Here is a 14,572-nt window from a genome sequence, read left to right as displayed (position 1 = left end):
TTGGAGACTTGGTTGTCCTCTCACTCCTCTTCCCTGGCTCCAAACCTCATTATCAAGAGGCTCAAGGAGGGCAAAGGAACTCTGTGCACCGAGTCCCGTCTGCTGCCTCCCTCCCATTAGCCTTGCAGAATGTGACTGGTGGCCCTTTGCAGGGATCTCACTCGCACCCCCCTGAAATTCCACACTCTTGCAGGGGCTCGATTGACTCCTTGTGATCCATTTTAATGTGGCACAGTGCAGCAGCTTGCTGAAGCCTGATGTGAAACACCCACTCAGGCTCACATTATATAATATGAATCTAAGAAGATTAAATTATCCAGTCTGAGGAAACGCATGCACGTATGGATGTACGCATTTATACACAGTCTGGAGGGTAGCTGAGTGGAGCTGAGGGCAAAGCTTCCCTTCAGACAGACTGAACTCATGCTTTTTTAGCACTTAAAAAATGGGGCAAATAGAGTGTATTGGCCCATGCATAGACACACATGTGAAGCATGGCAGCAGCTGTGTGTTCTGTGTTTGAAGGAAACACACGAAGCATTTGTAAATGTGTGCTTGGTTATCTGCCGTGTTGGCAAAGTCTGAGCAGCAGTATGAAGCAACAGGTGGAATCCAAACAGTCCCAGCACTAAATTTCACCTGTCGGCCTACGGCAAGATATTGCTCCCTGGGAAAGTAAACAGAGGGGACAACTGTCCCCAAAAGCCCTGAGCATCTCAGCAGCCTCGGAGAGCCTGGCCCATCCTGTGGCCAAGAGCCCTGCCCTGCAGGCATGTGCCTCGGGGCACAGCCCGCTCCTCAGGCTGCAAGAACACAAGCAGACCAATGCACAAAGTCAAGAGTCTACTTTGGGGTGCCCAGGCCTTTCACCCTAAGATGCATTTTGCCTTCCAGAAGTTTCATGTTGGGAGGGGAATGCAGGAAACCTGCTTCACCTACAGCTGCCCACGGCGCTCACGCTGCCCGGGCAGTGAATATACTTGCTTCTCCTGCTCCTCCTGCACCTTCCCGTCATTGATTCACATTATCTTGCTAAATATAACTCGGCCCTTTCAAGCTGCTCGCTCAGCTTTTACTCCAGCCAGGGGTACGGGTCACGGAGGGTGCTGGCAGGAGCGGGGCTGGGCGGCCGCTGCCGCTTCTCCGGCACGTGCCGCCCCTGGCCGTGTTCCCGGCCACCGCCTGCCATCACCACCACCATGGAGGGACAGGGTTTGAGATGCGCCTCATGAGACCCAGCCCCGGCGATGCTCGAGGTACCGCCGGTGCGTCCCTCTGCGGCCGGCAGCAGAGCCGGGGGGTGAAACAGCGGGAACGCACCGCTCTGCGCTGGGACCGCCCGGGACGGGGTGGCCGTGGCCGCCGCCACCCGCTCGAGGGGACGGACAAACGGACGGACAAACGGACGGACAAACGGACACGCACCCCCACACCTCCCCCCGCAGGCGGCGCGCGCCGAGGCCATTCATGAAAAAGTTGACGTCAGGCAGGTGGGCGGGGCTGGGCCCGACCACGCCCCCCGGGGCCATTTAAGCCGGTGCGGCGGCGGGCGCGGGGCTCAGACGGGAGGCGGCGGCCGAGGCGTGCAGGAGCCCGGTGGGTCCCGAGCAGCAGCGCGCATCGTCCCGCCCTGTCCCGCAGCGCCTGGGTGCCCCTCTCGCCACCCCCGCCCGGGGCAGCCTCTGCTGCGACTTCATGTCTGTACTGTGTCCCCTGCCCTGGTGAGTGGGCGCTTCCCGCGGGGGGCGGGCGGGGGCATGGCGGCTCTGCCGGCGCGGGGCGCTGCCGGGGCCGCGGGGCGCTGGAGGCCGAGCCCGTTCGGCCGCCCCCCGCCCCGGGAGGAGGCGAGGCAGCGGCCGGCGAGGGGCCCCGCGGAGCGGTGCAGGGACGGGGCCGTTGGCGGCGGTTCCCGCGGCGGGCGGTGCGGGCCGGCCATAGCGGGATGGATGGATGGATGGATGGATGGATGAGGAGCAGCGGGCGAAGTTCGCTTCACTTTCTGGCGCTGGAAATGCCATTAGGGCTGTAAGAGCCGAGCTGGAATTGGCGCCGCGTGTTCCGCTGGCGTGGAAGTTGCCGAGGTTGTAAAATAAGTGAGTGGGATCTAAAGCACACCGGCTCGAGAAATAAAAACAAAAAATCAAAAAAAGAAAACCCCCTGCGCTTCAACTTTATTTACAGTGGTTTTTTACCTCCCCCCGTCCCCGCGGGGCAGAGCCGGAGGAAGCGGAGTTAAAAGCGAAGCGCTGCTGCCGGAGCGTCCGCGGGTGTGCTTGAGCTGGGCTCTTGGGGGGAGAGCCGGGGAGGTGCTCCCAGGGCATTGCATGTAGCTCCGGCTTACGAGGTACTGAGCTTTTTCCGCTGCCTTCCAAGGGGGGGCAGGAAGGAAGGGACCAGAAATAGATTGCCTTCAGCCTCTGCTGCTCGCTTCGCCGCATGAATCGTGCTTAGTCCTGCCGGAGCCCCTCAGATCACTGGAATGCTGTCTTTTGTCTCTAGCTCTGATTATCTGAGATCCGCTGAAATGACTGAAGTGATGATGAACACCCCAGCCATGGATGAGATCGGGCTAAGCCCCCGCAAGGACGGGCTGTCGTATCAGGTAAGTGTTTTGCTGGCAGTCGAGACACTAATCCCATGTGGAATTGCCTGGTCTGTACTGTAAGCTTGGCCTAACGTACCTTTCCCTAGCCTGACCTAATGGCAGGTCTTGCAGTAGTGAGAACTAGTCAACAGACTGGAATGTTTGCTTGGCAGGAGATGGTTGTCTAAAATATCACTCGCTATCAGTGCGGATTGGCAGAGGATTCACTTGTTTTGAAGTGACCGAGCCCCGGCTCATTCAGCATTACTGGGCTCAGTGGGAGGTGGGTTAAAGGAGGATTCATGCCACTCACTGGGCTGAGAGGGCTCTTAACATCTTTGTGACACAGCATACAGCTGAGCTGCCAAGAGCAGGAGCCTGCTGTTTGTATGGCATCCCCATCTTCTTCTGGATCTAGTTCTTGGATTTCCTGGCTGACAGGCCCATTTGAGAGGGTTAACAGTCCTCTGTAAGATAGTGAAGCTGGGCACAGCCTAAATGAGCCATGAAATGTCACTGGAGATATCAGTACGTGGAGGCACGAGTTACACTAATTCTGAAACTTCTGAACAATGTAGTTAGCTATTAATCTCTAGATCAATGGCTGGGATGAAGAAGTAGTCTTCAGATCGAGTCTTAATCCTTTAGTCTCAATATCCCTTTCATTTCCTAGCCTGTAGTTAATCAAAGCACAAGTTAGGCACCTTAGCTTCCTAGCTCCATGGTTTTCCTCACTTCAGGAGACTCACTGATGAGCTCTGACACAGATGCTGGATGCTGGCAGATGACTTGCATCTGCTCTGTGCATCGGGTGACTCTTACCAGCAGATCCAGATGCAGGCTTCATCCTTTGCAGATGTTACACAACCTGCACAGAGGCACTCGCTCCAGTGTGCATTCAGATGAGGTGCTGTATGCTCGCATATTTGTGTCTGAAAAGGGAACTACAAGTGCACCGGAGCAAGAAATTGACTGAACTTTGGGCCACTGCTGAGGCCTCCAGCAGAAGCCAGAGCTGTGTAGAGAAAAAGGAGGATGCATTCCTTCTTTTAGTCAGGATTCTGGCTCTGGATAATGCAAGTTGTTTGGGTTATAGCTGTGCTATGCTTCAGTACTTGAGTTAGTGGGGAGTATATGGCCTCTCTTTGCTTTCTTACAGATGGAGTGCAGGGGGAATGCCAGTTGTTAAATCTGAAGCAATCAAAGTAACCTGCATGGGATGTCTTTATGGGTCACCTTACAAAAATGCTTAACCCTGTCAGGTCAAATGCCTCTATTTACCCATCCAAATTCCCAGGCAGAATCTAGGTGCCCTGCTTGCTCTAATGATCACTTCAGTGAGGTTCTTCCCCAAGTGCTAATGACCTTGATCAGTCTGCTTGGGCCAACTGGGGAACAGGACTGTTTGGTTTTGAGTGGATCACTTGAACGTGTGAGTCATAAAAGCTGACGACTCATATCTGTGCAGGGCTTTTGCATCCTAGATCTAGTCTCTTTAGTGTAGTCTAGTTATAGATAATTTTTTTCAAATGCCTGCAAGGAACTTCAGCTTGATGTGATGAAGAGTGATGGCAGCAAGAGTAGAGGAGTTGAAATGGAAGATCCTTATGGCACTAGCAGTGTGTGTGTGGGCTGTGTATGAGGTCTACCTCTAAATCAGGTTAGTGTAAAGAGGATTGGGGAGCAGGATCCAGCCTTCTCTGGCTGCTAGGCTGAGAATATCACAGTGTAAGTCAAGGTAAGTTGAAAGCACCCTTAGAGGGTTGAAAACTCAGCTGAGGCCAGCAAGGGCAAATCTGATGCAAATAGCACCATCAACTTTTTGTTCTACCTCAGACTTTGGCACTTTGTGCTTCATCTTGCTGATGGAGAGAGTTTGGTACATGGAAAATTGTATGCTTGTCTGAGAGCTGTAGTGCAATAACTTAAAACCAGACAGGGCTAATGGAGCATGACTGCCCCTACACTGAGGCTTGTTGTTCTAAGCTGCAGCATCTTCCTCCACTCGTCTGCAGAGTCACAGTGTAATTACACTCACAGTGTAGTAGCCCTTGACTGGCTATGAGAGGCAAAAAATAAAAAGTAGAGCCAGAATCACACTTTTAGCATCAAATTTTTGTCTTGTTCCTTTAGTAGAACTTGAATTTATTTTACTACATAAATGACCCTCAAATCTGGGTTCATAATTTTCCCCTTCAAGCTGTGTAGAGCAGGGCCTGCCTGGGAGTTGCTCTGTAGGATGCTGCCTGTGAGACTGGAGCTGCTTCTGCCACCAGAGGCAGGCATGAAACTGTCTGGACCAGAGGAGGCATTGCAGCCCAGCAGCACTGCTGGAATTCTACAGCACATCAGTACCTGCTGCAGACAGACTTGTCCTACCAGGAGAACTGTTTCAAAGTCTTTTTCCTTTTACTTGGAAGTAAACTGAGGAAACAAGCTCATACCCTGAGTATGAACTTCAGCAATCTGATTCCTGTGACTTGTGGAGTTCACTGAACTTCTTGGCTCCTCTCTGTCTCGGTGGTTATGAAGGGAACTTGGGTTGTTGACTTTTTTCTTCTGCATCTTCCACCCTCTGGGGTGTCTGTCTGTCCTAGACATCAACTGAAGGCTGCAGTCTCCTCCCCGGTGAAGCATTGTGCCCTTGGCTGGGCTGGTCACCACTGCTCAGTATGTGAAACCTCAGAATGCAGAGGGAATACCAGTATTGAGTTGCCTCCATAGGCTTAAGGCAAACATCCTTTCTCATCATAGGATTGCCTTTTTTCCAGTTAATATGCAAAATACTTGTAAGCTAGTGTGCTAGCTTCAAAATCATCCTCTGTAAGACAGCTTTTATTACTGTATTTGTGACAGCAAGCTGCTGTCTGATCCCCCTGAAGGTCGTTCAGCCAACAGATTTCAAGGGTCTGAGCAGAAGTGAGTGGTGAATTTGGGGCATGAGTCTCAGAGCAGGGCAGCACAGACAAAACAGAAGATGTGACTGAAGAGATGATGTCATGCTGGGTCTTGTGCCTGCAGTGAGAAGCTATTTCTGGATCTTTAATAGATGTCCCATAATTCCCATGGGACTTACTAAACAAAAAACTCATAGAAATGCAGCTGATGGCTCAAGTTGCCCCTGCCACAAGCAAATGTGGCAGTGGAAGGCTTCATGCACTTCCTGCCTGGCAATGTCCAGTGAGCCAGGCTGTTTCTGCTGCCAGCCAGAGCTAATGCACAGTTTGCTGTTTCCCAGCCCTAGAAATACCAGTTTTTTAAAGAGCCTCATCAGCACTCTGCCAGCTTGTCCTCTGTGCTGTCTCCAGCGGCACGAACAATGCCACTGAAACGGAGGCTGAATTAATCATTTCGTGGAGCTGTTGTCAAAACAGTGCCTTGACCGGAATCCTGCCTTGCTTCCTGGAAGTGGAGCAGGGTTTGAGCACAAATGAAAATGCTTTAATGCTCAGAGTGTGTGTTCTGAGCAAAGGCAGTGTCCTGAGTTGAGTGTGCTGCTTTGCTGCGGGCTGGCTGGCAGGTGACTCGCTGGTCCTTTAGGCTCCCGTGTGGGCTAGGAGACTGGCCTGCAGGGGCTGAGCTTGCCTCATGCCATCAGCTGAGGTCTGGTTGTCATGGGCAGCTTGAGCTCTTTAAGTCATGATCGCATCATGCTGGGATCTGTCTAGGTTAATCACAGCCACAGCTCGCTGGAATCACGTCAGAGTGGCTGAATCTGGGTAAATAGGCTTAAGGCTCTACCAGTGGCTGTGCCAAAAGCTTGGTGTTGGAAAAGTTATTTCTGATGAGTGCAACACCTCTTCACCAGCCCTGGGGAAGCACTGGTTTTCCCAGGGAACTGAGGGGCTTGAGCTGTCTGCTGGATCCCTCCACTTAAACTGGACTACCAGTATGTTACTGGCCCAAAAGCTGTTTGCTCAATGGAAAGTGAACTTCCTCTGTAATTGTTTCTTGTCAGGTACTTCATGTCTGTGCAGACTTGATTTGTGCAGGGGAAGTCCTTCAGAGGTGCTGCTTGCTGCTGTGGAAGGTTTTGAGACCAGGCTGCAAAAAGGTGGTGATGGCAAGCATGGCTGCTAGGCAAGATTAGTAGGCAGAGTCAGTGTGTATTCCGGGGTCTGGGAGCTCAGTGATGGAGCAGGATATGGGATAAACAGATACAAAAGCAATCATGTGTGCAGCCATGCTGTGCCACAAGTGCTCCACTGAAATCCAAACTGAGGACAGCAGCTCATCGGAACACCTCAGAGCGTGTTTTTTCCTACCTACTGTGAGGCCTTGTTACTCTGAGGGAAAATGGTTAGATGGAGGAAGTTTCCCTGACATCATGCCCTGAGACAGGGCAGTATTTCTGTGGCTGGGGAGTTGTTGTGGCTCATCAACCTGAGTCACAGCTGCTGTGTACATACTTGGGGCTCGTTCTCGAGTCATGACTACTGTGTGAGTAAACGTGTGCATTGTAGCTGGAGAAGTCCTCCAAAAGGACACTGAGAGATGACTGAAGTACTTCCTGAAATGAGCTTGCCGTGCCTCTCAATGGCACTAAAGTTTTATTTTCAGAACTTCAGTGCTGATTTGGGACTTGGAATATTGGCTTCATGTTGCTGAAGAGGCACAAAATTCGTCTCTTCAGTCCAAGGAGGATGAGTGCTGTGTCCGTCAGGGGTGTATCCTGTACCTGAAGTGGGTTATGTCCCAGTGCAGACTTTGCAGTCTTGCACAGTGCTACCACAATCAAGTAAAGCTTTCTCCCAAACCAGTAACTTAATTTGGAAAGATGTTGTTGCTTTAGTCTCCCTTTAATACGATTTAAATAGTTTTCAGCCCCACAGGAGGGGAGACAGGCATTTTAACTACGGGTGTTGGTATGGAGTACACATGTGGAAGTTGTTTTGAATTTACAAGTGTCACTTGGATTATGGTAGTGCTGAGCTAATCTTCTTAATTGTCTGACATCTCTCCTGCTTTTGGTGTTTCTCCATCCCTGTGAATGCTGAGAGAGGGTATGAGCCTCCCCAGGGCAATGAAAACTTTCCGTTCTTATTGCCAAGACTTCATCCAAGGATAGTAGAGCTAGATCATCTGAAACTGAGGCAAACATGATCTTCCTAAAATCATTTCAAGCTTTTGTTTCAAGTTCTGCTTTTCCCTGCCCTTTCTAGCTGCAAGGCCAGAGTTTGGTCAATTTGTATGTGATCTGGATAAGTTCATGAGATAAATCCAGAGGGGCCTGTAAAAACCAGTCTTGCTGTTAGCAAGAAGCTGTATTGAGTAGTGTAAGAAGCAACATCCATGTCCTCTGTGGACCTAGAGGTGTTGGATGTGTCTCTCCATGGCCAGGATTTGGGGCTCAGCTACAGAAGAGGCTCTGTGGAAGCAGCTGCAGCCCCTTGTGCTGTATCATGCAAGTGAAGGGGTGGAAGAGGCCTTTGAATTGCTGCTAAATGTGCTTTTAGGCAGCCATCACAACCAGTTGGTTGCCACTGGTCCCCCATCAAGTGACCAGGTCCACCAGGGGAAGGCACCTGCCTCAGGTGTGTGCAAGGTCATGAATGACAGGGAGAAGATAACCCTTGTGGGGTGGGAGGTGCAGAGCCTTCTTCCCATACTCCTGAGCAGGATAGAAGGGCTTGGAGGCAGGTGTTGCTGTCCTGGCTGCTGTGCCAGAGAGTGCAGAGCTCCCAGGTCAGAGCTGAGCTGCTGCCATTCCCAGTGTGGAGCTTGCTGCAAGTTAGGGAGGCTTTTTTCTCCCCATTGTCTAAATCTGGAGTGGGACCAGATTAGGCCTATGGAACCAACAAAAAGTAGCGTGGCACTACTGGAGCAGGACAGAGGGCTGGTGCTTGCTTATCTCTTCCTATGAAGAAGAGTGGGGAGGCTGGTTGGGTTAACCTTCTCACTTGGCTTCCTCAGATGTTAGTCTTAAACCCTTTCTCCCTGAGCCCCTGTGCTTGGCCTGCTGTCACCCTGCCCATCACATTGGAGGAAATCTGCCTTTCTGTATTTTTTCCATTGACTGTCCACGCCCCTTCAAAGTGCAGTTGCAACATCTCCCTTCGTGCTGCCTCAACGATTAAAAAGCATGACTTAGTGGAAAAAATCCTGACCTTCTTGGGTTTGGCCTGTCCTGCAGCTGTTTGAGATAAGATTGTGCTAGGTTTTGTTTTTTTTTTTTTTTTTTTCATTAAAAAGGCTGCACACCACATTTTGTGGATATTTGTTTGTAAGGAAATGACTACTTAGTTTCTGGAAAGAAAAAATCTGGCAGGCTATTTTCAAAGAAATAGCTCCAATTTGACCTAATGTGCTTAAAATAATAGCAGCCAAAGGTTAGTTTAATTATTATACTGCTATTTTTCTTCCATAGGAGGCTATTTTCATGACATTATCAGCTTATGTAACCTCTTGAACCACGCTTTTTTTTTTCCATTGCAACCTTCTAAACCATGTAATGTCAAGAGTATTTTTTTTCCCTTTCCTGGGTTTAGATAACTTGATGCTTAAGAGCCACTGACTGTACTTTCAGTAATGCACTGTATGTCTAAAACTGCTTTTGTTTGGCCAAGCAGAAGCCACAAAACTCCAAGAAAGAGTTGCTGTCTTACTGGTGCTGGGAGTGACTAATAGCAAGTAGCTCACACTGCAATGCCCAGGTTGATGTGGCTGTGTTCAAAGGAGCTTAGCTGCTCTTGTGCACCCGAAAAACATGGATAATGGGAGCTGGACTCCTGCACCACTGTCACCTGGACCAGATGATCCCATGCAAACAGCCCCTGATTTTGTGCATTGCCTTCTGTTACCTTACCTGAATTTGCATTAGGTTAGCACCCCAATGGCTTTCTCAATCTGATTGCCACAAAGCTTTGGGTGTGAAGGAGAAATGAGGCTGAACAGTAGAAGACTGAATATTGCCAAGGAGGTGATGCTGTAGCTAATAGTTGCTAGGCTGAAGGAGGAGTTGATAGGATGTTATTTAGCTTTTTGTGGCCAGCGCTTCCTAAGGTGGTGGGTACCCACATGATTGGCCCAAGGAGAATGAGGCTTCATGGTTAATGCTCAGGGCTCCTGGATGGGGAGCCTGCTTTTGTAACTGGAACCACAAAGATCAAAGCACATCAGATCTTGCTCTCAGACTGAGGCCAAGGCTGGCAGCGCTGCTCCCTGCAAGGATGCTCTTGCAACTCGCTTGAATGCAGATGATGTTCAAAGAAAAGTACAGCCACATGACTTCTCACCTGGCCTACAACCTCGAGGGGAAAATGCACTTTGTCATTTTCATCTTTGGGGTGTTTAAATGCATTTCTAATGTGAAATGGGCATTCTGATAAAATGGTTTGAAATAGCACGTGGTGGTTTTTTAATCTTCTACCTACTGACCAGGAGGTCTGATGTAGCGAGTGGTTTTTATCACCTCGAAGTTCCCTCCTGGATTAGTTGGGGTTTGAAGCTGTTCCCTGAGCAAGTTACCCACAAGTAACACAACCTTTTCTGTTCACATTGCAATCTAGTCATGCAAAGCTGCTGCTAACACTGCACCAGCAGTTTTTTTTTCTTTACTCACACCGTGCCTCAGTTCCTAGTAGGATCAAAGTGTGCATCACTGGCACTACCAGTGAGTGTGGGCCCTGATCCTGCTGCACTGCACGAGCTTGTGCATCCATGTGGCAAGCAGTGGGTGGGAGGGAATGGCTAAGGTTGCACCTTGAGGGGCTGGAGATCAAGGAGTGCTTGTATTCAATGCATGAGAAATACGGTGCATAACTGCTGGCTTTGCCACAGGTACCCCTTTCCTGAAGAAATACAGTCCAGTCCCCAGCCCTTCCCTAAAATGAGTGTCCTGCTGAGTTTCACTGCTGACGTATGGTCCTGTAGTGTGCAGAATACTGCCAGAATTATCTCTAAAATGCAGCTGAGCTATTTCAGGCTGGCACTGTGGCCCTGAAATGATACCAGACGCAGGCCCTTGCTGCAAGGGTCTGGGCTGCTCTAGCCCTGGATTGCCATGAGCCTCCTGCCTCCCAGCAGCAGGGCCTGGAGAGTGCGCCTGTTCTCATGTGCAGCCTGACCACCAGCAGGAAATGAGATCTCAGATTCTCTGATCGAGATAGCTCCATGTGCAAACTCAAGAGCATTAATGCAAACGCAGGGCAGGGGGGTGAGGCATTTGGATAAATATCCAAAAGGGCAGATACCTTATTTACTGAGCACTATCCAAGCAAGCGCGTGCTTCGGGAGCCTCTTGGGCAGTGCTCATTTCCATTACTTGGAGACTTGAAAAGGTTATTTACAAGTTCAAGAGTATTCCCATCACTCAGTGGTTGACTCTGTGTCCAGACTGGTCTGCCCTGGAGACCCAAGTGTCTCGAGCTGGGGTTTGGCTGAGACTGTGTGCGTGCAGCCCCTCTCACAGGCTGTTGCTTGGCTCTTGCAGATCTTCCCCGACCCCTCGGACTTTGATCGCTACTGTAAGCTGAAGGACCGCCTGCCCTCCATCGTGGTGGAGCCCACGGAGGGCGACGTGGAGAGCGGGGAGCTGAGATGGCCGCCCGAGGAGTTCCTCGTGCAGGAGGAGGATGAGGAAGAGGAGGAAGAGAACTGTGAAGACGCAAAGAAGGACAACAAGGAGCAATAAATGGCATCTGAGGAAAGGCAAGGGACTGCACCCTTCTGAAGGAAGAGCCACACTTTCTTTGAAAGTCTTTTTAAAAGACAAGTTCAATTTTGCACCTGCGAGATCTTAGTTTTTTTGTATTCTCTGTATCGAGAACTGAAGCCCTCGGTGTCACCAGACCTCCTGAGGAAGGAAGTAACGCAGAGAAATGTTTGCTGTTCTCGAGATCATTATCTGTATTTTTCCGAGGCGGAGGCAGCAGTGAAATTCCAAGCACATGGCAGAGGGTGACCACACGAGGACTGCTGGAGTGGGAGCTTGGGAAGGGGGAGGAAAGTTGGAGGTAGCAGCATTTAGCTGGGAGTTGCCTCTGGCTAAAAGCATGAGAAGAGAGCCAAAATATCTCAGATTTGCCTTTCTTACAGCTTCCATTTTGTGTGTTGGGGGGTGGAAGGGTGTCCATAGCGAAGCATGGCTAAATGATCTAGTGACAAGGGGCCTGCAGCTCTCCCTGGTTCGGCACCTCCTAGCGTAAGGTGAGCGTCCATAGGAGTAGTCTGGTTTCTTGCTCTCGCTGTTGAGCCTGTTTTCCAGCCACTTTTCCCGAAGTTACTTTCTCCCCCTGTTCGCCTTTAGACTCTTCAATGCTGAGCTGCTGTGTTTGCAGGATAGCGTTAGGCTGCTGCTTGTCATCTCTCCTGCGACGCCCTAGCTTATCTTGCAGGTGGTGAGCATGGGGTGATGTGCATCGGATGTAAAAAGGTGCTTCTGTCTGCAGCAAGAGCTCATGTAGGTTTGAACACCTCAGATTTTTCTCTCCTATTTGCTGAGGCTGCTGTGGGGGGTCTCATCTTGTACGGTGCCCCAGGCCTGAGGGTGGAGATTTATTCCTCCTTGTTTTGGTGTCCTTGAGGTTGTAGGGTTTTGTGTCTCTTAACTTGCTGTTCTCAATGGGCTTGAGAGGGCTGGGGTGGAGGGGTTCTCCGCCAGCTTTGCACTGCAGGGCCTCCTCAATGCAGGACAGGCTGGTGGGGAGTGCTGTGGGGAGGGCTGCCAGACCTGGGGGTCATCCAAAGACGAAACACCAGTTCTAGTGTGGATCGCCAGGGGAGTTTGCAGGATGGGGTCTACTGGGAGAGGATCGGCCTGGGTGTCCTGAGACAAGATGTGTTCTGCTTCTTAGCGAGGGTGAAACATTCATGGTTGTTTTAATGAAGTGCAGACTGGCTTGTGAAGTCTGGGTTTGTCCTCTCTTCACCATATCCTGCCTCAAGGAGAAGGCCAGTCTGCTGCCAGACAGGGTAACCTGCTGCTTTCCTGGAAAGGGATGACCTTGCAGCTTTGGGGACCAGCTTGGGAGCCAGTCAGTCTTGGGATAGGATGAGAGCAGTTACCACCTAAACCAAATCTGGGGTCATGGAAGAGAAAAAGAAATGTCAAGGCCTTAACCAAACTTCCATAATAATCCCAATGCCACCTCCTTTGCTTATAACTGGTTCCATTTTTAAAATCTATTTGGACATGTGTGTATTTGTATTTTTAATACCTCATGAGTAGTTAAAACGCTGGTGGGGTTTGGGAACTGCTTTTGTCATATTGGCAGGATTGTTTTAGTCTTGTCTTGCTTGTGTTTCAACATAATGGCAATAATTTATCAGCTCTGTGAAACTATTTTTGGACAGATGGGAGTTTGGAGATGAGTTAGCACAAAGCAGGAGAAATTCAGTGTTCTACACTGCAGCTGGCCTCTGGTCCAGCCACGCAGACCCAGTCAGACACTCTCCCTGCCCACCTTGGTGGATGGATGATCACCGAATGGCCATGATGTGGTGATTCCATTTTCTCTAGCGATGGATTCAGCTGTTGTGTCTGTAACACTTGTTCTAGTCTTGCTGTCTTACTGGAGTGAGCTTGTACACCTGCATACCAGCCAGTCATCTTATTTCTAAGTGTTACTCTCTATTGGTCTCTGCCATCTGTACCACCGAGTCAAAGCTCTGTATCAAAGCTATTACCATGTGGGCAGCAGTGAGATGGCAATCCTTGGACTTCACACCTGCTGTCTGCCCTAAAGACTTGCATATTTCTGTCTGCATCCTTTTTTTGGAAGTATTGTGTATATTTCTATTTGTTGTTGAGCGTATCTAAAGAACAAAGCACTCCAGTAAAACTCCTCCTGTTGTATGATATACATTCTATATTTCTGTAATTCTTTTTTGAGCCTCAGGGAGAAGCTAGCATTTTTTTCAAACTACATTTTTGTCACTGTGACAGTTGTAAATAAAGTTTGAAAATGCTTTCCAAACACACTGGCTTTGTTTTTACTGTGAAAGTGGGTTGACTTCCAGATCATGGCTATCAGTTGAGCGTGGATATGCTGGTTTCATCCTGGTGGCTGGCCTCAGAGCATGCCCTAGGGCACTGGAAACCTAAGTCAACTTTGGGGGGCAGCACCTTTGCCTTCTGTCTTCCTGTGGTTGCTCATTGCTGTGTAAAAGGCTGCAGCAAACTACTGGTTCAGCTTATTTGTTCCTGAAAATAATCAGTATGTGTATCTGTCATCTACATCTACCCCTTTACCTGACCTTACAGAACATGAAGTAGTGGAGAGTGGGAGCTGTTCACAGCTGCTGTTGGTCGTGTTCGCTGTGCGTGCCCTGAGCAGCACTCAGGAAGAGGAGTCTTGCCTTGCTCTGTGCTCGTGGGTCTCAGCTGAGCTCCCAGGGTTGGCTGTGTTGGCCATTCTGTGTCTAGAGGTCAGCTCTTCCTGAGTAGTTGTCTTGTCACTCACCAAAGGCTGTGTGCTGCAGTTTGTGGTGCTGCTGGAGGAAATGGCATTTCTCAGAGTGAGTCTCTCTGGTACCGAGGCACTATTTGGGTGCAAAAACTCTGACCACGCCAGGATCCAGTCATTCAACTTGTGTACTTAATGGGATTAAATTTTCCACTAAAACCCGGTGATAAAAAGCAAATACCCTGGAATACCCATATCTTTAAGGTACATGGATAGAAGTTCCTGTGATTTGGCAGCTAACACTCTAATCTAACCTAGGCAAACAAGCCCAGCTGAGGTTGGAGTGTTATGTTTACACGAGACTAGTTTAAATACACTAACTAATGACCCTTCCATTTAATGCTTGAACTGAGGACATGCTCAGTGTGAGCCCCGCAGTTCAAAGATGAATTGTATCATGTTTAACCCTCATGGATATTTTATGCTGTGGGAACAAATGCAGTATTAAAGCTGACCTCTCCTTTTCTTCAGTCAACCTCTAGCAGAGGTGCTTTGATTTCTTCCTCTCTTTGGCATAGAGTTGCTTGCCTTGTAGAAGCTGCTGCAGGATTTCCAAGGTGACCAGATGTGCTGGTCTGAAATC

The 14,572-nt window shown here is 49.7% G+C and overlaps 1 protein-coding gene across 1 annotated transcript; it reads left to right on the top strand.

The window, feature by feature from the left end:
• The first annotated feature begins 1,539 nt into the window (after window positions 1–1,539).
• LBH (LBH regulator of WNT signaling pathway) lies at window positions 1,540–13,504 on the top strand. Its single transcript, XM_063391169.1, has 3 exons — window positions 1,540–1,721; window positions 2,500–2,602; window positions 11,016–13,504. Exons 1-3 carry the CDS (start codon window positions 1,696–1,698, stop codon window positions 11,214–11,216), a joined length of 330 nt encoding a protein of 109 aa, XP_063247239.1. The 5' UTR covers window positions 1,540–1,695; the 3' UTR covers window positions 11,217–13,504.
• The last annotated feature ends 1,068 nt before the right edge of the window (window positions 13,505–14,572 follow it).

The sequence above is a fragment of the Prinia subflava genome, chromosome 2, assembly GCF_021018805.1.
Source record: "Prinia subflava isolate CZ2003 ecotype Zambia chromosome 2, Cam_Psub_1.2, whole genome shotgun sequence".
NCBI lineage: Eukaryota > Metazoa > Chordata > Aves > Passeriformes > Cisticolidae > Prinia > Prinia subflava.
The sequence above is the reverse complement of the archived record's forward strand: the minus strand, read 5'-3'. Positions and strand labels throughout refer to the sequence as shown.